The sequence below is a fragment of the Petaurus breviceps genome, unplaced genomic scaffold, assembly GCF_028583685.1.
Source record: "Petaurus breviceps papuanus isolate PSGF00001 unplaced genomic scaffold, PetGlider_PUasm1.0 139, whole genome shotgun sequence".
Classification (NCBI taxonomy): domain Eukaryota; kingdom Metazoa; phylum Chordata; class Mammalia; order Diprotodontia; family Petauridae; genus Petaurus; species Petaurus breviceps.
This window is the reverse complement of record NW_027185697.1, coordinates 17,347,386-17,372,966: the sequence shown is the minus strand read 5'-3', so window position 1 is coordinate 17,372,966 and position 25,581 is coordinate 17,347,386. Positions and strand designations below refer to the sequence as shown.

Here is a 25,581-nt window from a genome sequence, read left to right as displayed (position 1 = left end):
TTCCTCCCTCCCTCCTTCTCTCCCTCCCTCTCTCCCTTCCTCCTTCCCTCCCTCCCTCCCTCCTTCTCTCCCTTCCTCCTTCCCTTCCTTCCTTGCTGAGCTCAATATTCAATATCTGGTCCACAGTATTTCTGCCTACCCCAGCTCTCGGCCTTACACTGGAGAACTCCAACATACTTAGTGATATTCCCTCAAGTGTCCTGACTCCCCAGTCCCTCAGCCAATGTCATTCCTAGCTCCCACTTCCCTCCAGTGGCACACAGAGACGGCCATGCCCTTGATGTTGCCATCCTCCACAAAGGCACCGCCTTCAGGTTCATGAGCTCTGAGATTCCTTTATCGGGTCATCAGCGTCCATAATTCCATCCTTCCTTGTGCCTGACAATCCCAAACCCTGTTCTTCCTCCCCAGTGTGAGCTCCATCCCCTTCTCTCCAGGCAGCTTCCACCCTAGCTCAGGCCTTTCACACCTTTGGCCTGGATTACTGCAACAGTCATCTGATGTTTCTTCCTGCTCTCCAATACATCCACCACGATGCTAAATGATATTCATAAAACACAGATTGATGTGACATCTCCTACTCAAAAATGACTTCTAATTGCCTTGGGGAAAACAAATACAAACTCCTCTGCCTGGCACAGTCTCCATCCAGTCTGACTGGTCTGCTAGCTGTTCCTATTACGACATTGCACCTGCCTCCTCCAAGTTTTTTACGAGCACCTGGAATGCGTCTCTCCTTCCTCCAATGAGAAGAATCTCTAGCTTCCTTCAAAGCAAAGCTCAGCTGCCATTTCCTGCACAAGGCCTCCTGGACACACTCACTGAAGCCCATCCCCATCCTCCTTACAATCACATTTTCTACTCTATTTCTGGGTGTTCCTGTTGTATCCCACCTTTAGAGTGGACACTTCATGGGGCAAGGATGGTTTCAGCACTTCAGTGGGAAGGAACTGACGCCTGGATGTGTTCAGCTTTCTGGGCCACAGAGAACAAACTAAACCCCCCATCCACAGGCCAGCCTTTCTCACTAGCTGGCTGACCACTAGCCTGAGGACCCAAAGCTCAAAGTTTCAGAGCTGGGAGCAGCAAATTTGACACATGGATTCAGTTGGTCAGCCCATAAACATCTACTAGGGGCCTCCTACCCCTGAGGCCCGGTGCCAAGTGCTGGATTCATCCAGTCATGCTACCAACAAGGAGCCTCCCAGGAATCCAAGAAATAACAAGTATTTTAGGAGCTAGGCCTGAATGCCAGCCCTGGGTCTGCTACCAACTTGAAGCAGGAGCTTGAGGAAGAACAATTGACAAAAAAAACAAACAACTGACACCCAGTTCAAAGATTAAGGCAGAGAATGGCTCCTTTTACCCAGTCAAAAACAAACTGGGAGAAGGCCCTCAGGGTTTCTGGCCAAAATATAAACAATTATTTACATTCACTCAGAGCCACCCAAGGCCCAATTACCTCAAAGTGGGGCTTGGGCTGGGATCTCCTACTGGCCAATTAATGAGAGCCAGAGTAAATTGGATTTAAGGCATGGGCTTTAGGAAAGAAACCTAGCCAGAAGGAAACAAGGGCCTACTATGTGCCAGGCATTGCACTAAGTACCCTAGGAACCTCTCCTTTGATCCTCACAACCACCTTGGGAAGGAGGGGACACTATCCCTATTTTACAGTTGGGGAAACTGAAGCCAACAGGGGTGAAGTGACCTGTCCAGAGTCACACAACTAGCAGGTTCCTGAAGCTCAATTGGAATCTGGGTCTTCCTCACTCCAGGCCCAACGTTCTGTCCACATCATCACCAACTGCCTATGCAGGCCAATACTTCCATTCCTCTTATCGCACTGGCCCAGTACCCCCTCCACTCATTAACAAACAGTAGGGCTGTTTCGTTTTGTGCCATGACGGCACAAAGCAGGACTGGCCAGCACACCACAGCCTGTCTAGCCTCAGGGCCTGTTAAAGCTTTGGAGAACCCAAAGCCACTTCTCCATCGGCAAGGGGCACAATGGGAAGTGGGGAGAGCGCCCAACTCCACAAATACCCTAGCAGAAATGGGAGATTCCTCTTTCTCTTCCTAAGTCTAGTACTTCAGTAAAAGGCTCTGCCTTTCCGACATGAAGAGACATTTCAAGATGTGTATTCACCCAGTCAGGATGTCTGATCTGTCTGGGGGAATCTACACCCTTTTCTCAGGAGCAATCTCACTTCTTGATAGAGTTGAATTCACAGTCCTAAACTCTATTCAAAGAAGTGATTAAAAACAAGCTCCTGGATGAATTGTTGCCCTCCCCCCCCCCCCCCCCCCAAAGAAAACCATGACATTAGGGAGGTGATGCCATGGTTTGGCAAGTGAATTGGATTTAAGTGAGGGAGGGCTGTGCAAAGTCACCAGCCTCACTTTCTCCTCTGAAGCCATCTTGGTCTCGTGGCCAGATATGGATCAGGACAAATGGAGATGGCCAAGGATGCAGCAGGAGACCTTGGCCTTTTTAAGCTAAGGTCTTTAACAGGTCAGTTTGACTGAGGCAACACCCAGTTCAATGATTAAGGCAGAGAATGGCTCATTTTACCCAGTCAAAACAAAACAAACTGGGAGAAGGCCCTCAGGGTTTCTGGCCAAAATATAAACAATTATTTACATTCACTCTGAGCCACCCAAGGCCCAATTACCGCAAAATGGGGCTTGGGCTGGGATCTACTGTTGGCCAATCAATGAGAGCCAGAGTAAATTGAATTTAAGGTATGGGCTTTAGGAAAGAAACCTAGCCAGAAAACCCCAAAGATATCTAGGTAGGTCTCAGCCATCAAAATTTACATCCCTAAGGAGGCATGGTGGCTATTGAGGCTAGGTGAATAGCATACCCTGGAGTCAGGAGGACCTGAATTCAAAGGCCTCAGACACTTAACACTTACTAGCCCTCTAGCCCTGTGACCTTGGGCAAGTCACTTAAGCCCAACAGCTCTGCCCCCCCCCAAAAAAAAGAAAATCCCTTTGGGGGGAGTTTCCAGAACACATATGCATAGCATGAATGGCTTTATTTGAGTTAGTTCCCCTTTCATATCTCTTGTGTCAGATCCTAATTCCACCCTCATAGAAGTTGCCTAACAGAGATGTTTCCTAAGTTAAAACTCAAATGCCAATCATCAGACATTCCTTTGAGGCTTTCAAGTTTTCTAAGTATTTTACATAAATGATTCCCATTTGATTCAGATAATCACCTTATCTCCATTTTAAGGAAGAGAAAACTGAAGCTTATAAAGGTTAGACTTGCCCAAGGATAGTTAGTAAACACTAGCAAAAGGTGGGATTTTATCATAAAATTTGGAGTTTGGATTTCAGTATCCATTTTCTAGTCCAGTTAATACATGGAAAGGAATCCACACTCCAATTTACAAGTGGTCATCCAGTTTGCTTGAAGACCTTTAAGGAAGGTCGTTCTACTTTCGGATAATTTAAATTGTTGGAAAGCTTTTCCTGATGCCAAGTCCACAAAGGCCTCTTTACCCTTTCCTATTGCTTCTGGTTCTGTCTCCTGGGGTCAAACAGAAGACCCCCTCTAAAGGACAACCCTTCACATATCTCAACACCTATAATGGCCCTCCCCCCACCCCCCCTCAGCAGGTTTATTTCCAGGTCCTGCCCCCAATCCTCATGACATGTCCTTCACCATCCTGTTTTCCTATGGGCACCCTCGTTTATCGGGAACCTTCTTAAACCATGGGACCATACTCCAAATACAATCTGACGAGGCAGAGTCCATCTGTACTCCTGCCTGCCTATTCCAGGAAGCTGTGCCTTTTTTTTTTTTTTTTAAAGGAATCGGGGTTAAGTAACTTGCTCAAGGTTACTCCGCCAGTTATTTCTGGGTGTGGTGCTAAGTATCTGAGCAGGGGTTCAATCCCCAGGTCATCCCAACACTGGGGCCGGTGCTCTTACTCACTGGCACTCTGCTGTGCCTTTTTTTAACACAAGCCAAGACTGCTGGTTGCTACACCATAATGCTGTCTCATACTGAGGTGGCAATTTACTAAAACACTCAGATCTTTTTCAGAATATTGTCAAATCATGCCTTTGCCATCTTATACTTGTGAAACTGATTTTTTGTACCTAAGTGGAAGTCTTTACATTTCTATCTATTGACTTACATCTTATTAGATTTAGTTCAATGCTATCAATCGTCTCCCAGTTGAACTCATGTCTCCTGCCTCCAAGCTCAAAGCTTTTCACCCTTCATCAAACGGTCCTCTCCACAGCTACTTAAACTTGATCAGATCTATTTAACTAAAGGGATATGGCTGGGATGCAGAGATCTCAATTCAAAGCTAAGGCCTAATTGTTAAAGGTCCTGCAAAGGTTGATTCTCAACTCATGTCTCTACTGATCTATTCCCTTTTCAATCATGTTTCCCTCTCCCTTATTACCTTTCCTTTTTCTTCATCTCCATCATCACCCATCATTCTTTCCCGGGCTATCATCCACACATACTTCTCTACTGCCTACCAACACATCCATGTCGCCATCCTTCAAAAAGTTTTTGCCTTGATACACCCTTCCTGCTTCCTCCATCTTCTATTCCTCCTGCTTCCTTGGCTAGATCTTCACCCGCTCATGCTGGCTGTGGGGACCCCAAAGCTCTCCTCAATGTTGGAGACACCCTATACATAACTTGAATGTGCTTGGCTCTCTGCATATTGTCTGCCCATTAGAATGTAGGATATTTAAGGGCACTGAAGGATTTTAACCTTTGTATCTCCAGGCCTTACTAATGTAATGTACCCTGACACATTAAGAAATGCTTAATATAAGGCTTGTTATTCACTTGACTCAATCCTTATTTACAAAGACTGGTCCAAAAGCACAGGAATTCATTACTTTAGGAGCCCTTCAGTTTGTTAGGTCTTTCAGTCGTGTCCAACTTAGTGACCCCCTCACTTTTGAGTGGTTTGCCATTTCATTCTCATTTTACAGATGAGGAAATTAGGGCAAACAGGGTGAAGGGTCACACAGCTATTAAGTGTCTGGGGCCAGATTTGAATGCTGGAAGTCTTCCTGACTCCAAGCCCCATGCTCTTATCTACTGCACAACATAGCATAATACCTGAAATTTAACCTTATTATAAACGAATTTTTCAAAGTTTTGTTACTGTCTCTCAATTTTAGAGTGAACAATACCCCAAACAAGTACATTTTAAACGAGGGGTGTGCCTTTTGATGAGTACCAATTAACGATTAAAGAACCCTCAAGAGTATATTTACTAGATGCCAAGTTTCAAACCCAACCATTCATTCCAGGTCAGCTTTTCAATGACACAACTCATTTTTTGTAGCCCACAGGCAATTTAACTTGGACCTCTGGTTGCAGTTTGTGAGCACAGCAGATGAATTTCAAAGCTCTGTGTGGAGCTTAGGACCAAACTAGATGGCACCCCTAGCTTTTAAACTAAGGCGCTGACTATCATAACCCAAGTCCTTCTTTCTGCTGTACTGCTGAGTGTGAAGCACAGTGCTTTCAGATAAAGGGATAGAGGATCATAAAGGCTGCAAAAGCTGAGATCTTGCCCCAAACCAAAAGCTTTGCACCTCCCATCCCAAGAGCAGCCTAAGTTTACTGCAGCAAGGCTGACTAGCAGGAAAATGGCCACTAAGTGTTGAAGAGGTTTGAGCTAATCTACTCACATACCTAATGTGCAGAGCTGGCCTTAAGGGGTAGTTTGAGTTCTTGGTCACTACAAGTCTTCAAGCAAAGGTGACAGAGACAACTCAAGATGCTGCAAAGGGATTTCTTGGGCAGCTAAGGGCCAGAAGGCATCAGAGAAGGGCCTTTCCATGGAGATTCTATGGAGGTAAGGGACAAAGACCGGTCCTGGGATATTCACCAGTCTCACAAATGTCATCTCTCCCAGTTGGCTCTCTAGCCCAGCACTGAAATCCACCAAGCTTTCCCTGCCAGTGTCCAGTCTTTGGTAAGTAAGGGATCAAAGACTAAAAGCAGACATACCGAACACTCCCACTCTTATATGTCAGGCAAAAAAAAGCAGGGCATGAAATGATTTACTAATAGAAAAACCCAGTTTTGTGAGAGCTTTAATGGCACAAAATGTTTATAACTACAGCTTATACACATATTGTAAACTGTATATAATGTTACAAAGTGCTATTAATAACTAAATCGATAAAGAATGCAGAATCACTTTGGCTCAGTAAATTCCAATCATTTCATCAAATGGTTCAATTTGTTGAAAGACTCTGAATGGCGGTCCTCCACTTACAGTCAAGGCTCTGCTACAGCAAGCTAACTTGCTCCATTTCACCATGAGAGTCTATGCATTTTTGCTTTTGATCTTATTTACAAATATTTTAAGCCAGTTTTCATTAAACATAAGAAAAATGAAGCCTGCATTTATTTCCAAAACTGTAAACAGATATAAAGCTTTTAAAACAACATTTATCTTCACAAAACTTCAACTGTTAATAGTTGAAATCCTTTTCAGATTACGCATTGATCTGTTTTTGTTCACTCAAAGTTTGGGAGACCAAGACTTCCTCCCCAAACCTCCAGCAGGGTTATCAAATAAAGACTGCCTTGTATCATCTTATGATAACAAGCTCTAGCCATTTTTATCTCGGTAAGATTCCAAGAACAGTTGATTTCACAGCTACTTGAGAAATAACAGGACAGAGACGGATTTATTTTCAATGGTCAAAAAGCTTAAAGATAATCAAGTTTTAAACACACTGCAGATAACTGTAAAGGGGTGATACATTTATTTCTCTTAAAAAGTTCTGCCCAATTTTAAACAGAAATCTTTTCCTCCCCCCACCCTTGAATTGGGCCAATTTTAATACAAAACAAGGTGTCATTAATTAGTCCTTATGAGTAAACTAGTCTTTTCCATTTATATAAGTTTTAAACCACATGTTCTATGCCATCTCAGTGAAAAACCTCACCAGACTTCTCAATCACCTCCAAATGAAATCCAAGATATATACTTGAAATAAATAGGTTACGGAAGGCAAATCAAGTGTTACCACATTCAGAATTCAGATGGACAAGAGAAATAACAAAGACATCTAAAAAAGAATTAATTGTTGCTTTTATTTGGGCCCTAGCTCATACCTTACAATGTTTTCTCAAATGGTGGGAGAAAACAAATGTAAGCATAATTGATGGCCAGTTTTACTAATACAAAGTCAGTTAAGAATTAAAATTTTGTGTTTGGACTGTCTGTTCATCTCTGCCATAACACATCTACTTTATAAAATGTGATGCAGAAAAGTCTGATGAAAACAATTGCTGCAAATCAGCCAAACTGGCTGTCTTAGTATTTTATTCACATCAACCTAATGCACTAATTAAATGAGCAAATCGCTAGTTTTCAAAGTAATGATGGTTCTCTAAGTAGCCAATATTAGAATCTATATCATAAACAGTAATTACTTCTATATCAAACACATAGTAGTATCCTTCAGGGTCATGCTACATGTTCTGAAATCTGATAAAGTCTACTTGAGGACACTGGAAATCCTGATGCTTCCTAACAATTTGGTACTAAAGCTTCACATTCTGAAGAAGGAAAGGGTCACTGAAGGAGAGGCTGTGTTCCCCAAATGAAGAGTTCAGTAAACAGTAACAAGTGGGGGCTCCGGAAGATCAAAAGAGGAATCACCCCCCAGGACTGCTCCACAGAGCTGCCCAAGCGCTTGGAATGGCTCTGGAGGCTCGAGGGTATCTTTAAAGGGCTCCAGAAGAAATGAAATTTCCAACAACAAGAAGCCTGTAAATGCACCAAACACACTAGAACTCATTCAGTAACTTCTCTTTATGGGGGAAAAAAAAGGGAAACAATCCTTTAAGGAAAGAGATGAAAAATGAAAACAACTTCACACATAGCAGGAAAAACTTCCAACACCCAAAGTCCCAAATGCCATCTCTTCTCTCGTCTAGGCCTGAGACCTCTATCAGAAGGAAGGGATCTGCATCACAGAAAAGCCAACGTTCTGCTAACACTCTAGTCGCCGTACTTCAGGGCTTGCCCTGCTTAGTCTCCATCATTTATTTGTGCAGCTGGCCTCCTGCAAATTTCCAACGTGCCAATCCACACCAGGGAGGCTTGGAGAGAAAATGGCCCCAAAGCTGGTTTTAAATACATTTTTTATTGCCACAGACTATTTTTTTATATTTCTTTTTCTTGTTTTTGTTATAACTATAAATTGTGAGCTTATGAGAGAGCTTGTCTTGGTCTTGAAAAATCAAGGTTTGATAGGATACTTGCTAACCTGCTTTTCTTTTTTAAGAGTGATGGTCGTCCTAAAGCAGTTGATATTTCTATGGGGATGCTGTAGCTCTAACTCAGATGGGATTAAAAAGGAGGCAACGAACAGGGCTATGGAAAAAAAAACGACTTGCTGGTGGCATCTGCGTTGAAAAGGAGACTTTGCAAATTTCTAGACAACGGTAAACTCTGAGGGTCAGGCCAAAAAGGGAATGAGGTCATGAAAATGCCTCCCAAGAGTTCGAATAAAATACTGATCCCAAGAGGAGCTTGAACGTGGATATGTCAAAAGAGGGTCGAGGACTGGGGCATGCTTAGAATGGTCTCGAGTTCAAATACACTAACGTGACAGGGATAGCACTTCACAGGGCACGCGCACGTCCGAGGCTCTCCTCTCCCCCTCAGTAGGTGCTAGCAGACGGGGAACTCAGTCGTTTTCCAATATAGATGCTGGAAAAAAAAACCGAAACCACAGGGCATTCGTTATGGCTCACCTGTCTGACAGTTCCCTCCACCTGGACCGTATATACAGATGAGCATCTCCTGGGGGCCAGGCCCCCGGCTAAGCAGTGCTGCACAAACATGATCTCACCTCCACCCCCACCCCCCCCAACACCTATTCAGGGTCTAAGGCCTGGCTGCTGGGCCAGAGCCACTCCCTACATGAGCTCACCAAGCTCCGACTCGGGGCTTCACTTTCCTCTGCCAAAGGAGGGCGCTGGGCTTGCTGCCCGGCGATCTTCATCAAGGACTGAACAGAATGTGGCAAACAAGGAGAGCAGAGGTCACCAGAGCCAGGCCCACAGGCCCAGCACACCAGACTGCATTTTCAGCCAACTCAAGGACGTTGAAGTGGAGGTGCTCAGACCTGATCAGTTATTTTTTTCAGTTCTGTCTGGCTCTTTGTGACCCTATCCAGGGTTTCCTTGGTAAAGTTACTACAGTGGTTGGCCATTTCCCTCTCCAGCTCAATTTACAGATGAGGAAATTGAGGCAAAAAGAAGTTAAGTGACCTGCCCAGAGTCACACAGCTAGTGTCTACAGCTGGATTTGAATTCAGGTCTTCCCAACCCCAGGCCCAGCACTCTATCCTTAAGGGAGAGAGGGGGGCAGGGCCCAGACCAAGGATTTCACTGCTACAGTGAATTCCGAGGTGAGGAGATTCTCCACCACTGTAGATCAGACCAGTAACTTCTCTGTAGCTTGTCATCTTAGAGTTATTGGGGTAAGGAGAGGTTAAGGGAATTGCCCAAGGTCCCACAGCCAGGATATGTCAGAGGCAGGACCTGAAGCCAGATCCAGAGCCGCTATGCCTCTCACAGCAGCAGCTTAAAAGAAGCAGGCCATTTTTTTAGGTTGCGTGTGGGACTTGGGTAACTTCTTATCTTTCAAATACTCCTGCCCATCATGAAGTCCAAGATGAAACTGATACTCCACTTATGCATGAAGGCAATTTCAGAGGCATAGTTCATTTAACATAATGCCTAGAACATGAAGGGGCTCACAAAGGTAGGTTAGGGGAAATCTAAAAGGCTTTACTTTTCACACAGCACAAAAGAAAGCCTACAGCCTAGGCATTCTCAAAGACAAGTGTGTGTTCTACCATCTTTGGAAGTCAAGATCTATACAAACTCCTCAATTTTCAAGTCTTCTTAATATTAGAGGTTTCTCAAATTTTGTTGACATGGAATTTGAAAATAATCTAAGATAAAGACCAGTATTCAGTCCAAGCTGTTGACAGTACTTAACCTGGCAGCTGATGCATACTACAAAAGTAAGCCAGGGGTGGGCAACCTGCAGCGTCAGGGTCATATGTGGCCTTCTAGGGCCTCAAGTAAGGCCCTTTGACTGAATCCAAACTTCACAGAACCGATGATGCTGTAATAAAAGGATTTGTTCTATAAAAAACTTGGACTGGGCCAAAAGGCCACACCCAAGGACCTAGGAGGCTCCATGTGGCCTTGGGGCCTTATAGGTTCCCCACCTCTGAACTAAGTCCTCTAATAATAACTCCCTGGGAATTCTCTGATACAAAAAGCAAGACACCAGAAGCTTTTTGTAAACACATTCTCTGTATTACAATCAATAAACATTGATTGTAAGTGCCTACTATGTGCCAGGTACTGTGCTGAGAGCTGGACTACAGGATTAAATGAATAATGTAAACATCAAATGCTCCTATGTACTTACCCTAGTCCCAAAGCCAAAACGTGAGAGATGAACAGCGATGGAATGAACACTTTAAGAAATTCTGCAGAGAAAATGCCTCCTTTCTTCATGGCTCCACTTTTCCTCATACTTAAAGACACGGAACGTTTAGGGTGCCGGAAGTGGAATTCCCTAGTGAGAGAGAGGGAGAAATGGGTCAGGAAGTCAGAGCTGAAAAAGCCCTGAGGAGGAGGAGAGGAGCCCCAGGAAATGGTCAGGTCCAACGACAGGACGGAGGGCAGTGATCCGCGCCGGCTCACTCACTTGGGGGGGATGTTCTCAGGCCGGCTGGACCAGTCCGATACCCAGTCCACACTTTTCTGCAAAGCCTCCACTTCTTTTTCTCCTTCTGCAGCTTCTTCTTCAGACTGGGAAGGAGAATTCATATTTTAATACAAGAAAAATCAAATCAAGCCACCTTGAATATTAAGGGGCCAGAAAGCAGGAAGGCCCCCTGTTACTTTGGTGCTGTTACCATGAGGACCATCCAAGAGACTCGACTGCATAGGTGCTGATGAACACTGGCTGCTGTTCTACAAGTGTTACACAAGTCAAGGCCTGATAAATATTTAACGTTTTCCTAAGAATTCAAGTCGGTTTCATTGACCTGAATAAAGTAGTTTAAGAATGTAATACTAGCCAAGATAAACAGCATAGGAAAGCAAAAATCAGCAATAAAAATGAGATGCTATTTTTAGATTGTCACTGCTCAAAGTTATTCAAAACTATCCTAAAAATCAATTTGGCTCAACCAAAAGTGATTTGGAATATTTCATTTTCCTTCTGACTTTATTCAATCTAGCTTATTAACTAAGCATGACTGTAGAAAAATTCTATTTTTTAAAATCACAATCAAGCCCAAAGCAAGCAGATGTGAATTTCCAAAGGAGGCCCCAGAGAGGCTTCCATGAAATCTGATGCCAGGGACCCAAACGGATCCCATCTTGTCGTTGAAGTTTTGAAGAGACAGTTGATTTGAATCAGGTTCCGAGTAAGGTTCTTAGTGTCAGTAGAATGGAGAAGCTGGTACATCCTGAACAGAATTTAGAGCTGAAAAGAATTTCTGAGACCTGGCCTCATGTCTTCACTTTAGCCCAAGTCCAAAGGAGAGGTGCCTTAGCCACAAGACTGCTGAGAACAAGATCAAGTAAGGAACTTAAAATTAAAAGCCCAGTGGCCTGACTTCACAGAACCGCATTAATACCGTTCACAGTTCACTGCTTGGCTCTTTATCTCTCTGCAATAATGCCCACTAATATGCAGATAGCTTCAGATTGGGATCATGCAACCAAATGGTTTTGCTCTACATGTAAAAATTAAGTTTCCTTTTAAACAGAAGCACTTAACCTGGGATCCATAATATTAAAAAAAAATACCTATTTTGATAACAGTATTCCAATATACTTGGTTCCTTTTATAATCCTATGTATTCTATCCACTGAAACACATTCTGAGAAGGACTTCAGAAGATCACAGGTCCCAAATCCACACAAGTTAAGTAAGACCTGTTCTGGACCGCTCTTTCAGGACTCTTGAAATAAGGTTAGGATCCCTACCTTGAAGAACACAAAACGGCTCAGACCTGAGGGTCTTCCCAGCCCAGGCCTCCTGTCCTTCCTGGAAAGGACACAGACATCCTTGCTCGTCTCCACTTCAAAATGGGAAAACACACACGCATAAAATTCCCTTGATCACTGGCATATGGACTTAAACCACAAATTCACCTGAAACCTCCAGCCGCCTTGGGTCCTGCAGTCTGCATCACTTCTCGGGGAAGTAACAAGCTCACTTTTTATTTTTCTTGAATTTATCAACTGGGATTTATTTAAGAAGTGCCCTGAAGCTCTGATGTTCCATGCTAAACTTTCACAAGCTTATATAAATCAACTCTGAATATCTTCCAATGGAAGACCCCCATCCCAGTGTTTCTACATGCACACACATGCCCCTCAGTGCCCTAGCCTGGCCAGGCTGCTGTAGGTGTGGGGTCACAAGCTATCATCAAAAAGCACTACCAACGTTATCTCATGGGCCTTCTTAGCTCCAGCAGCATACAGTTTTAAGGAGCAAATGGATACTAGTCCCTAGATTCTTAGTTCTTCTTATGAATTTAGTAAGACACTGGAGAAGCATTTCACTGAATGTCCCCTCTGGCTCCAGCAGGGAGACCTGGGACAGAGGAACCATCCTAAGATTTAAGGCTGGAAGGGTCCTTGACTGATTTCTAACAGGAACCTCCTCATTTTGTAGATGAGGGATTGAAGCCCAGGGAAAATCAGTGATTTGTCCACAGTCACATAGATAATAGGAATACTCATCAGGCTGGGAGTCAAACCCAGAAATCAGCTTCCAGATCTGGGGCCCTTTCCAGAGAAAGCTCTGTTTGTCTCTCTACTGCTTTGTTTCTAAGCTAATTTTGTACCCTTCAGAAAACAAACATCTCTTCACCTTTTCTTTTTCGCTGTCTCATTGTGGCAACTTGTCCAAGGACTGAGACATCTCCATAAATTATGCTCATTCCCCCCACGCTCACAGAATTCCAGGAAATGTGTCAAACATAATAATATTCCTCAGAGCCAACAAGGTTGCCTTTCCTCCAAAGCTTCTGTTCGGTGCGCGGTCAGCAATCCCAAGCCCGCTTGGCCAGTGTGGAAGCCTTCCATGGCTATCATCCATGTTGGCCCTCCCCTTCATGGCACTCATTAAAGGGCCCGGGGACAGGCAACAGTGACCTAGTGATTGTCTACATTCCACTTGTCAGTTAGAATGACAGACTGTCTCCAAACCGTCTGTGTCACAACACCAATTGAGAGAAATCTTCTTTCCTCATTAAAAACCAAAACACAGAATTCATTTAGCCTCAAGGTTGTTCCTGAGCAAAGGCTCCATCGTGCTATAATTCCCAGTGTCTCATAGCACAAACTGTGGGTACTAGGCCTTACTCCTGACATGCTCCAGGGAATCTGGTGCGGGGAGATCTGGGGGTAGAGCCTGCCAGGTTTTACTTTTCAGGAAATGGCAGAAAAAGGAGAGAGGGCCTAGGAGGAACTGGAGGTCACTTACTTTAAAACCCAGGTTTTCCCAAATCTGCGGCCAGCTCTCTATATACCAGGCCATTCTACCTTTCTGCCTCTCACAAGATTAGGAAAATAATCCACGCTTCTGTCATAGGAATGTCATTATGGGAAACAACAGGTATGCAAACTTTCAATTTTTATACATGGGTTCAAATGAACATTCCCAACCTCAAAAATCAGAAACCAAAGGACTTGTTTATTTCAACAAAAATTTTATCTTTTATCTATTAAGCAAAATGCGTTTATTTTATGAAAAAGGAGCTTTCATTTTGCTAGATATCTCACTCTGAATGAGGAAAGGTACCTGAGAGCTGTGGTCCCTGCTGGTGTGCATGTCCACATCAAACATTATCTGACCATCTTCTTGTGGGGAAGGGCTGAGGGGAAGAAGGGTGAGCCATTAGTTTTCATTCTGCTGAAGAGAAAGTGAATGACCCAAAGCTACAGCCTATGTCGTTGCCAAAGCACACGTCAACAGGGAACTGAGGAACACCGCCCCAATCCATACCCTCCCCCCAAAATCTCAGGATTGAGATTTTGTTGCCAGGAAGCTGAAGAAAAAGGAGATAAAAATAATTAGTTGGTGAGAACCATTTTTTAAAATACAAATAACTGAGAGGAAATAAAATTTCATCTAAAGCACCAAGTCCTTTCAGAATTTTTTTCCCCAATAAAAGCAGTTTCCTTTCAATAAAACAATGTGGCCTTCATCCCATACCACATTTTTTTCTCTTTTAAACAAAGTACATAAAATCCCACTGAAAAACACTTTCCAAGCTTACAGAGTGCAGAGATTGAAGGGTGTACAAGCTCCTAGGGACAAGAGATGGTGAGTTCCATACACTCGTCCCCAATCCTTTGCATAATGATAGCTGTTTATGTGGCCACACTCTCTGGCCCTGCTGATTTACTTAGTAGGAATAAATGGCAAGCATTTTCTGCCTCTCTCCAAGGAAGGTTGTCATTTATCTCCCAGTTCCTAAAGAAAGCATATTATCCTAAGATTTGAAATTGTCTCTAGATGAACAGAATTGGGTCAAAAATTCTCTGATTTCATTAAAATAGATATTCCTTCTACTGATACTAATCTCAGCCCCACAATGACTTAATAACCAACAATTGTTCTGTGTATTTCTATGAAAATACAAGATCACCCAAAGTAAGTAGTGTACCTCCCAGCCATCAATTTAAGAGTGGCAATGAGCTTCTGATTCAGACACTGCTGGGGATCTACTGCAGAAAGCTGACTTTGGTTCCCAGGGATTGGCAGGAGTCGAGTACCTCACTGCTAGTTTTCTGGGGTCCCACAGTCAGAGGCCGGGTTATAACAACAGTAGCAGACACTCACAGAGTGCTGAAAGGGCTTTACATACACTGCCTGATTTTATCCTCAAGATAAATCCCTGGGGGCAGCTAGGTGGCAAAGGGAATAGAGCACCAGCTCTGGAGTCAGGAGGACCCCAGTTCGGTTCCTGCTTTAGACACTGAACACCCACACAAAAAAAACTAGCTGTGTAACCTTGGGCAAGTTACTTAACCCCAATTGCCCTCCAAAAAGGCAAAAAAAAAAAATCTGAATGAATCTAATTAGGGGTGGCCAGGTAGCACAGCGAGTATAAGAGCACCGGCTCCAGCGTTGGGATGACCCGGGATCGAATCTGGGCTCAGACACTTAGCACCCACCCACAAACACCTGGCTGTGTAACCTTGAGCAAGTTACTTAACCCCAATTGCTTAAAAAAAAAAAAAGATAAATCCCCCCAAAAAGAGGCCCATAAGTATTATTAGTCCTGCCCTTTTACAGATGAAGCCACTGAGACTAAGCAGGATCAAGGACTCGCTGTGGCCACACACCTCCCAAGGCCTAGGTGTTGTGGCACAGCTCAGAGGCTTTTGTGCTGCCCCATGGAGGATCAGAGGGAAGCGTGTTAGCAAACCCCCAGCCCTGGCCTCTCTTCTCATGGCCGTCTATCCCACTGACACTTTAGAAAAAGTAATGCCAGAAGGCTATTCAGAGTCCAACGCTGTGATTCCCTGAGCAGTTTCATTAGCAATAACGATAACCCTAATGCCGGCCACCATTTATGGGACACTTCCTACAGGCCAGGCCCCGGGCCTAGAGATGCACTCCCTTCTCTTATGATGCTCACAATAACCCTTCCACGTGGATACGATTATTAGCCCCATTTTAAGACGAGGAAGCTGAGGCAAACAGCTCAAGGGCCTTGCCCAAGGCTCCAAGGCTCCCAGGTGTCCGAGGTCGCCTGTGAACTCAGCTCTTCCCTACTCCAGGACAGCATTCTGTCCATTTCACAACCCTGCAATGGAAAGGATGGAAAAGGAAGCCAAGGTGGGTCGGAACCCATTACTAGGCTAATTCAAAATGAAAGTGAGCACCAGGGTTTCCCATCAGTGATTTAAAATATCATCACAGAAAAGTTGATCAACCACAACAGGCCAATTTGGAAGAAAATCAGATTTGGCTTTCTGGATGATAAGGTGATCCCCACCCCACCCCCAAAAAATGGTTTTAATGATTTGTGAGCTCTTTTAAAAATTCTTACGTCAATGTGAACCAAAGTTTCAGCTTGGAGCTGTAGAAGTAACCAAGCTCTACTCAATCATCCCATATTCAGGGGGCGGCTAAGGGGCGCAGTGAGTAAAGTGCCGGCCCCTGAGTCAGGAGGACCCACACAAAAAAACTAGCCATGTAACCTTGGGCAAGTTACTTAACCCCAAATGCCCTCCAAAGGCAAAAAAAAAAAAACCCATATTCATTACATCCCTGACTAGGGAAAGGGACTAAGCGGGGTGCCTGGAAAACAAAGACTGAAGGAGCCCAAAGATCCCTGCCCTCCAGAAAGGGATGCTCCCTTGGCCGGCTGCCAGTCACATGGCTAGCAACAGCATGCTGCTTTGAGGGGGAAGGAAACTCCGCCCTCAAGCATCAGGGAAGGTTTCTCAGCAGAGGCAGGGCTTGAACTGTATCTTGAAGGAAGGGAAGGATTTTTAAGAGGTGGGAGGGAGGGTACGGTACAAAAGCCTAAGTAGGGAGATGGAAAATCAAATTCAGGAAACAGCAGTGGGCCAGGATGGCTGAAAAGCAAAAGCCAAGTGTCCAACATCTGCTGAGACAGCCTGGAGGCAGACTGGGAAGCAGCTCAGAATACCTGGGAACTGCTGAAGCTTCTTGAATAGTAGAGTAATGCACTACAAGGTTTTCAGAGAGTTCTCATAGCAGCTCTATGGTAGATGAATTGGCCAGGCTAGAAGCAAAGCGACTACTACCACAGAGCAGATGAGAGGAAGGGACTAGCTGTGGAAACAGAGAAGGGAAGAAATGCAAGATGCCACAGAGGGAAAATTGACAAGACCCGGGAAGTGACTAGATAGGAGGTGTAGTGGGGCTTGGGGGAACTACTGGTCAAGGGTGACGACATGGTTTGGAAAACCTGCGTGCCCAGAGAATCAGGGGGCCTCCAAAAAGGGCACGGGCCATCCTCAGTAATCATTTCAAATGGGGAGGGGCAGGAGGTACATGGTGGCACCTCCCAGAGCTCACTCACAGGTGGCCCTGTTCAGAACTTAAGAGAGTAAACCTAAGAAGTAAAGGAGTAAAACCCTTTCCTTCACTCACTGAGAACAGCTGGCGAAAAATGATAGCACATCCTCTGCTCCTGGGGATCTGGAGCCACACAATTCAATGCACAGCAAAGGCCTGTTACCTAGTACCTGAGCAGAGAAGCTCCCGGACAAGTATTTGAGACAGTTCCTTATCATCAAACTTCATTCTGGGAGCCACAGGTGATGTTAAAGCCAATATGGATAAACAATGAACTGCTCAAAGCAGAGGCAAGGAGCTTGCTTTAAGAAAAACAACAAAAACTAGCTGCTGATTCCTCTTATGTCCAGTCAATTAAGACCCAAGGACACGTCTACACACAGGGATGCTTAGAACAAAGCGATCTCCTGCCTCCTTTAGTGAACCATCCTGGTAGACCCCAAACAACTCTATGGCCCTGGGCCAAGCAAGAATTTCAATGAACTGTTTGTTAATCAGCCAAGACTAAAAACACAAACAACCCAACCAGCCAACATCCTCCCAGGCTTAAAAAAAAATCCTAAGCCAGAAGGGACCAGACAGTTACCTACAACAAGAAGTAGTGGGTGAAATGACCTGCTAATCAATGGCCCCCTGAGGACCAGAAAGAGGTAGCTCTGGGGTGTGCATCTGCACCCACAGGGGCTCAGGAGACATCTGCATCTGCATCTGAACTGAAGCCTGGTCTGTGCAGAAGCTCAACTTCAGCCTTGCCAGAAGCAGCAAAGCCCATAAAATGCCGTGGGCCCCCCCACCATCTGAAGTCGCCGGCTCTTTTACCTGTCACAGTGAGAGCTGCCCCTGGAGCTGCTCTGGCCGGACTCGTGCTGGGCATCCAGCAGGATCTTCTCCATGTCCCCGTTGTGAATGGAGGACGAGGAGGGCACGTGCTCCAGACCCCCGTTCTTCCCATTTCCATTCCCGTCATTGCCGTTGCCGTTCATCTGGAGCTCCACCCAGGAACCTGTGGGGCGAGCCAGATAACTTCAGCTGGAACCACAGTAAAGCAGAAAGCGGCCATGCGCAGAACACAGAAGTGAGCATGCTGAACCCTGATAACAATTCCAGCCAGCCCAAGACAGACACAGAAACACTGAAGAGAAAGTGGAGGGGAACCCTGCATATGATTATCACAGAATCAATCACTCAGGGGAAACTGGAACTAAAAACTTTTATTTCGTGAAATTATCTTCACTGTTTAAATAAAGGGAAATCAGACCGCATACCTTCTTGTCTTTCTGGTTATAATATCCCAGTCACTTTGTAATTCATAGTAGGCCTCAGCTGTTAACTCCGTACATGCATGACATATACAACCAACAGCATTTCTCAAACGTCGGCCACTATTATCAGACTCTTACAAATTCAATTTAGAACAAAAAATTCTCAATATAGCCCAAAGTACTTAAACTCAAAAAGCCTCAATTTGTTAAACTCGGGGAGGCAGTCGTTTCTGACATAAAAGAGACCTGTGAGATGAAGTCTAATCTTGAACTAAGCCCCCCCAGTTTGCGAGAGATGGAAATGGGGCTGAAGAGGTCACAAACTGAGTTAGCAGCAGCACTGGGCCTAAAGGTCCTCTGGCTCAGACAGGGGCTCTCTACTCTAAGACATCTCCCAAATAGCCCAGAAACATGCCAAACTTTGGATATTCAACAAGCTGGCTTCTTTCTCTTTCCTCTTTCTATACAGAACCGTACCTCGTGATCTTGCCTCACTTCTCCTGTCCCATAGGTTCTTCTAAGGCTGTTTCTGCACACAAACTCAGCTTCTGCTCCAGCCTAACCCATCCTCTGAAAGGCCTGGGAAGCTAGAGTGCAGGGGGTGGGGCCAACAGGAAGAGGGGGAGGGACCTTGCTAAAGAAAATATCTGCTCATCCCAGGAGGTTTCTGAACCCAGCTCAGTCACCCTACACACACTTCTCTAGACTCAGTCAGGACTAGTTTTAATGAAAATTATTCCACCATCATCACAGTAGTAAGGCATATGTATCTTTTCCCAGTCCTATTCTCTTCATACCAAGGCAGGGAGGTACTGGACCGATCCAATTCTCTCCTAAGAAAACCCAGGTCCCAGCAATACACGACTAGGTCTGTACCACAAAGAAACCAAAGTAAAAGGAAAGGGACCCATATAGACAGAAATCTTTATTAGCAGCTCTTATCGTGGTTATCAAAGAACTAGAAATTGAGGGGATGCTCATCAATTGGGGAATGGCTGAACACTCTGGGATGACTGTGGTGGGGCACTATTGTGCTGTAAGAAATGAAGAGTAGAATGATTCCAGAAAAACTTACACGAACAGATGAAAAGTGAAGTGGGCAGAACCAGAAGGGCATTGTACACAATATTAGCAAGATTGTACGCCAATAGACTCTGAACGACTTAGCTATTCTCAGCAATACAAAGGACTTCCGATGAAAAATCCTGACAACCTCCAAAGAAAGGGATGGTGCATGAAAGCAGACTGAAGCCTACTTTCCAACCTTTATTATTCTTGGCAAAAAAATGGCAACAAGGTTAATATGGTAATGTTTTGTATGACTAGACATGTATCGACATTTATATCAAATAATAATCAAAATAGACATTTATATCAAACTGCTTGCCTTCTCTACAGGAGAAACAGAAAGAATTTGGAACTTGAATTTTTAAAAATGAATGATAAAAATTTTGGTTTACATGTAATTGAGAGATAAAAATTAAAATGTTTAAAAAAAAAAAAAGAAATAGCAGTTCAAGGTTCAAGTTCAAGCAGTTCAAGCCCAGAGGCAGGTACCACAACCATTAAGAATTGTTGGTCAAGGGGCAGCCAGGTGGCTCAGTGAGTAAGAGCACCGGCTCCAGTGTCAGGATGACCTGGATCAAATCCGGGCTCAGATACTCAGCACCACACCCAGAAATAACTGGCTGTGTAACCTTGAGCAAGTTACTTAACCCCGCTTTAAAAAAAAAAAAAATGTTGGTCTGGGAAATGGTAAGCCCATCATCACCAGGCAAACCTCAGAAGCTTCTAGGCACTACCTCCCACATGCACCCCTGGGGAAGGGAGATCTCCTGGAGATTTTTAAACATTCTAACATTTGTCAATAACCTTGTGAGGTGTTTAAAACAAAAAAAGGGGAAAATATTTTGATAAAAAAAATTATACAAATATGGACAACAAAAAAAAGTTCTCAGGATCCCATAAGGAGGTAAATGGCAGTCAGGTCTGATTGTGTGGCCTTGGTTATCAGGCCTCTAAATTCAATACTCTATGAATCCAGAACAGAGTCCTTCAGCCCTTCATGGTTTCTCCTAGAACCTTCCATGAGCACCTCTGCTAGAAACAATTTCTACCTCATGTGATTTCATAGCACTTTTAATTCCTCTTAGTCACTGAGTTCCTAGCAGGCAGGGGCTGTGTGTCATCTCTTTCCCAGTACCCCTACCAAAGGATACCATACTCTGTGTAAGAACAAACTGGAGGGCTGACGAGGTGGCGCAGTGAGTAAAGCGCCAGCCCCGGGGTCAGGAGAACCCGAGTTCGGTTCTGGCCTCAGACACTTAACACACACACAAAAAAAACTAGCCGTGTAACCTTGGGCAAGTTACTTAACCCCAATTGCCCTCCAAAAAAAAAAGAATAAACTGGAAAAAAACGCAGAAAAAAGGGCTCTCCTAATCACTGAGGCTGGATCAAACAAAGCAAGCCTTTGGGGAAGGAGATTCTGGGAATCTACTGGCACAATTCACGATTTCCTGATTTCTGACATTTCCTAGAAAGTTGTAAATGTGCATCTGAGGCGTCCAATCACAAGAGGGGGAAGCACAAGCTCTGGGAAAACAAACAAACAACCACCTGTTCAGTTTTTCAAGCCTGTGGTCTCTTGACAATCCTCTAAGTTTACACTTGACATCACTCTGTCTCCCTAGGCCCCAGTTTCCTCATCTAGGTAATGACAGATCAGAGAAACAGATTCAGAGCTCAAAATAAAGGTAGACTGAACCCCCTAATTTTATACAAGAACCCAAAAACAAAGTTAAACAACTTTCCCGAGGTCCTGTAAGTATAAGTGGCCAATCAAGGCCTCTTTCTCTCAGTCTCTCCCAGATCTATAAGCCTAGGTCTATTTTGTCCAAACAATCACGCCACGCCACTGGCTCACCTCAATGAGTTTTTGGTTTCTTGATTTGTCTACATGGGCAAATACAAATAAAAATTCTTGTCCTTCAGTGGAACTGTGCTTACACATGAACCACAGATGTGAAGAATGATATTTTCCCCTTAAGAAATATTCAGACCAGTTATCATGACCTAGTGTACATTTAGGAAACTGCAAATTAACATCTGGAAAACTGGCAAACAGAAAAGCTACTGTACATGCATGCATACTGTACATGCGTGCATACTGTACATGAAGTGCTTTTTTTTAGTCACTGGGAAGTTACTAGGATTCTCCTTGGAGGCTTTATTTATAAAACACACACATACAAAAGAAACTCAAAGTACACCTCTCAACAGGAATGGTTCAGTTTCAGATATGCTCTCACACCAGAAAAAGTGGTATTTACCTTTGGCAGGAGAGCCGGATATGCCCTGTCCCATCCACCTAAGGTCTTTCTTAATAACAACTTTAGAATCGCTCAATTTCACCTAGAGAAATAAGGCAAAGAAAAGTCTAAAGAATCTGCATGGACAATGAAGAGTGGGGGGGGGGCTCAAAAAAGCAAACTTTATGCAATGAATAATTTTACTAAAAATAGTTTTAGCTCAACTGAGGGCTGTATTAAATTAAAAATGTGATTGTTATTAAATGCTACTCTTAAAAAATCAGTGTTGTATGTATGTCAAAGAAAATGGTATTGCTTTTTCTGCAGTAACAACATTTTTCCAGTGTAAGCCTCTGGGAGTGGCTGAGTTGGCATCTCAGCAGGCAAGCTACGTTCAGAACTGCACGTTTCCAGTTTCTCTGCTGAATACCACAGACGTGTCCAGCTAATGACATTCACAATTATGACCACATGCACTAGTAGGCACTTCTGTGTCTCCTTCACAGTTAAGGATAACCAGCTCTACAATTTCTTTTTTTGGGGGGGAGGGGTCAGAACAGGGAGAGAGACAAGAGTGAAGAAATATTTCCTTCCCTTCTTCAATCCCATTAAAGGTCTCACACAGTGACCTGACCAGGAAGACTGGGGTCCTTCTATTCAACTATGTTCATTTCTTTCTATAACAGAGTATGCTCCCAAACCCTCCCAGGTGGGATGTGATATTTTAGCAATAAATATGGTCCATAAGAACCAATGAGGGGGGCTTACTTTGAAAAACACTGAGGCTCTGGGATAGAATTGGGTCAGAACAATAATAGAGCACATTTCCACAGCACAGTCCTGTTTACAAAGCTCATCCCACACACCAACCCTGTCAAATAGGAAGCCAAGTTATGAGCCCCATTTCGCAGATGAATAAACAGATGCTCAGCAGTGGTGATTTACCTCCTATGACCCCCAGCAATATTGGGGCCTTGCCTCCCTTCTAATCCCAGACCCATGTTCTTTCCGCCAGCCCCATAAAGCCTCTTCCAAAATGAGGTTTCACTGAAGTCAGATTTTATGAAATGCGTCAGCTCCTCTCACAAGTGCCGCCCCTAAAACAAACCTTGACATTTCTATAAACGCACACTGTGCGATCTGTGTAATGCTGACCCAGCTGTAAATGAACTAGGCCTTTGGATCCCAGTATTTCAGGAACCCCAATTAATTTGGGTTTTGTAACAGATGATCAGCTCCATCCAGGTGCCTGAGTTCACTAGGGAAATTTATGCCAGTGGCTGGTCCTAGCAAATGGGAAGGGTTTGAATCTGGAAATGAACTCCAAACTCCACCTCTAGTGTCTGAAGACCTGTCTAATGCTTATCAAGCCCATCAAGCAGGTGGGTCACCAGCTGGGCAAATTTTTTTTTTTTGTCCAGAATTACTCATGAACTTCCTACTCCAGTATAGAAAAGGTATGCCCCTGCATCATGACAGGAACCCACAAAAATAAAAAGGAATTATTTCCAAGTGTGGGATAACAACTATTTACATATTACTTTAAAATCTGAAAGATAAGTCACAAATAGCCCAATTAGGTGGGTGCTATTTCCATTTTACAGATGAAGAAACTGAGGCTCAGAGGTCAAATGACTGCATGGTCACAAAGTCAGAGGTAGAATTTCTTTTTTTTTTTTTTTGGAGGGGGAAAGGCAGGGAAATTGGGGTTAAGTGATTTGCCCAAGGTCACACAGCTAATAAGTGTTAAGTGTCTGAGGTAAAATTTGAACTCAGATCTGCCTGACTCCAGGGCCAGTGCTCTATTCACTGTGCCACCTAGCTGCCCCTAGAGGCAGAAGTTCAACATGAACATTTTCAACTCTTCATCTGGTGCACTTATTTATTCAGGATGTCACAAGTAGAATGAATATTAGGTCACACATCTCAGCAATGCAATGTAGTATTTTCACTTTACCATGGTTATCTACTCATAGAAAACTGAACTAAAGCTTTTTAAAAGTCTAGCTGAAATATGGAAGGGACATAGCAAATGTCATAATTACCCCATTTTGTTTGCCAAGTTAAGGATTTAGAAGAGGGGTAAAAAGGTCAAAATCATCTAATATTAAGCGTTTTTTTCTTCTTTAGAACCAAAAGAGGAATTTTATTTCTCTATACACCCTTGAGGGCCTCCAGGCACCTCATCTCCTCCCCTCCCCTCTCCTGATCCTTCCTAGCTGCATGCCGCCTTACACACCATCAGGCCAACAAAGCTACTTTGTAGCAAAGGAAGAAGAAGTATCTGACAACTGGGATGTTTGTGAAATGACTGGTGACTAACACCATGACTCAAAAGGGTTACATGTGGAAGCACTTCGGCACCAGTACCATGAAGAGCAGTGTCATCACCACAGGGGCTCGCCCCCGGCATCAATTCCAGGCCAAGCAGCAGCCGATTCCGATGGATTTCACTGCTTGAGGAAGGCTCTGCCTCCAGATCCCTGGGAAGCACCTTCCAGGAAGGGAAGAGCACCAGCTGAAGGCTGTCTAGTGGAGGCTCCTCACTTCTTCTGCAGGAGGATTGAACTAGCTCAGTGCATCAACTCGTCTTTGCTCAGCTCAGCACTAAAACACAAAACTCACTTGGAGGAATCAAAGCCACTTGTTTTGTTCAGCTCAGGGCTGAGTAATGAGCTTGCCAAGGAACTGGACTTCCCAGAGTGAGAGGCAGGAGGGCAATAATTAAAAACAACATTATGTAGAAAGCTTTTCACTAACTTTTCTAAGGTGCCTCCCCTCCATTTCCTACAAGGTGACATTCCGGCTCGCGGATTTCCCACAGCACCATCCCCATATCTCAAGTACAGATGGTTTTCCTTCCAGCTCGCAGAGGGCCAGGGCCAGAGTCAACGTCCTTCGTCCTGACTGGCCGGTGACATCCACCCCTCCTAGAGCCGGGCATAAAGGCCAGCACTCACTCCAGTCTAGCCCCAGTTTCTCTGGACTGCGGTCAAAGGGAAACAAAAATCTCACTTCTATTTGTGATGCAACCTACCGATCAGCTTCCTTTAAAGCAATCATAAAATCACTGTCACAAAGGCCGAAAGTGAACAAAAACCTTCTAGTTAGTGGTGTGTTCCCTCACGTTACCATGTGGCTAAAGTCAAGAATGATAATGAGCAACAAATTCTTCTGGTCCCGGAGGAAAGACGCATGAAATCCTGGGTATTCCTTCGTCGTCTCTGATCGAATGTTTCTTGGCCACTGAGGAGACTCAAATCGTGGGTGGGGGCAGGGTATGGGGGAATGATTTAGAGTGAAAAAAAGGGAAGCCACAAAAGGAGCCCACCGCCGCCAGTGGTGCCGGACTCCTTGGGAGCCCATGTGGGGTTTGCCATTTCCTTCTCCAGCTCGTTTTACAGATGAGGGTGAAGTGAAGTGACTTGCCCAGGGTCACACAGCCGGCAAGTGTCCGAGGGCGAGCCCAGGGTTCCAGCCACTGTGCCAACTGGCCCCCTATCCCTAACTGGAAAGCTGTTCTGACGGAGGAAGGGTTGGTTGTACCATAAACTGAAAAGTTTTAATTTCTGGAGCCTTGATCCCATAACACAAACGATGCGGGTAGAAATCTGCTTAGATGTGCGAAAAGATACAGTCTGGAGACACAGCTGACCCAAGTCTGCGGCCGGCGGCCCTCGGACCGATCACAGACCTGTGGCTCGGGGCTCGGGCCGCCCCGGATCGCCGGGCTGCGCTGGGCAGCCACCTGCGGCCCGAGCCGCCCGGGCCTGGGCTCACGCTCCCTCCCCCGCGGGGGACCGGCGCACACGGGCCGCCTCCCGGCCCGGGGAGCTCGGCGAGCCCCTGCTCCCCGGGGAGGTGGTGACCCTGGCCGCGGCCCGG

The 25,581-nt window shown here is 44.7% G+C and overlaps 1 protein-coding gene across 3 annotated transcripts in view; it reads right to left on the bottom strand.

Moving 5' to 3' along the window:
• Positions 1 to 25,581, bottom strand: part of BNIP3L (BCL2 interacting protein 3 like) — a 34,531-nt gene that overhangs the window by 8,258 nt on the left and 692 nt on the right. The window contains exons 1-6 of one of the 3 annotated variants that reach the window (XM_069067005.1): positions 18,863 to 18,983; positions 17,943 to 18,126; positions 13,866 to 13,938; positions 10,749 to 10,852; positions 10,467 to 10,616; positions 6,072 to 8,726 (exon numbers count right to left, since the gene is read on the bottom strand). In XM_069067005.1, coding sequence (XP_068923106.1) covers positions 8,678 to 8,726; positions 10,467 to 10,616; positions 10,749 to 10,852; positions 13,866 to 13,938; positions 17,943 to 18,106 — 540 coding nt within the window. In that variant the 5' untranslated portion in view covers positions 18,107 to 18,126; positions 18,863 to 18,983 and the 3' untranslated portion in view covers positions 6,072 to 8,677. Of the gene's footprint in view, positions 1 to 6,071; positions 8,727 to 10,466; positions 10,617 to 10,748; positions 10,853 to 13,865; positions 13,939 to 17,942; positions 18,127 to 18,862; positions 18,984 to 25,581 lie in introns of those variants that run through there. The other 2 variants (XM_069066988.1, XM_069066998.1) reach the window with 2 other exon arrangements.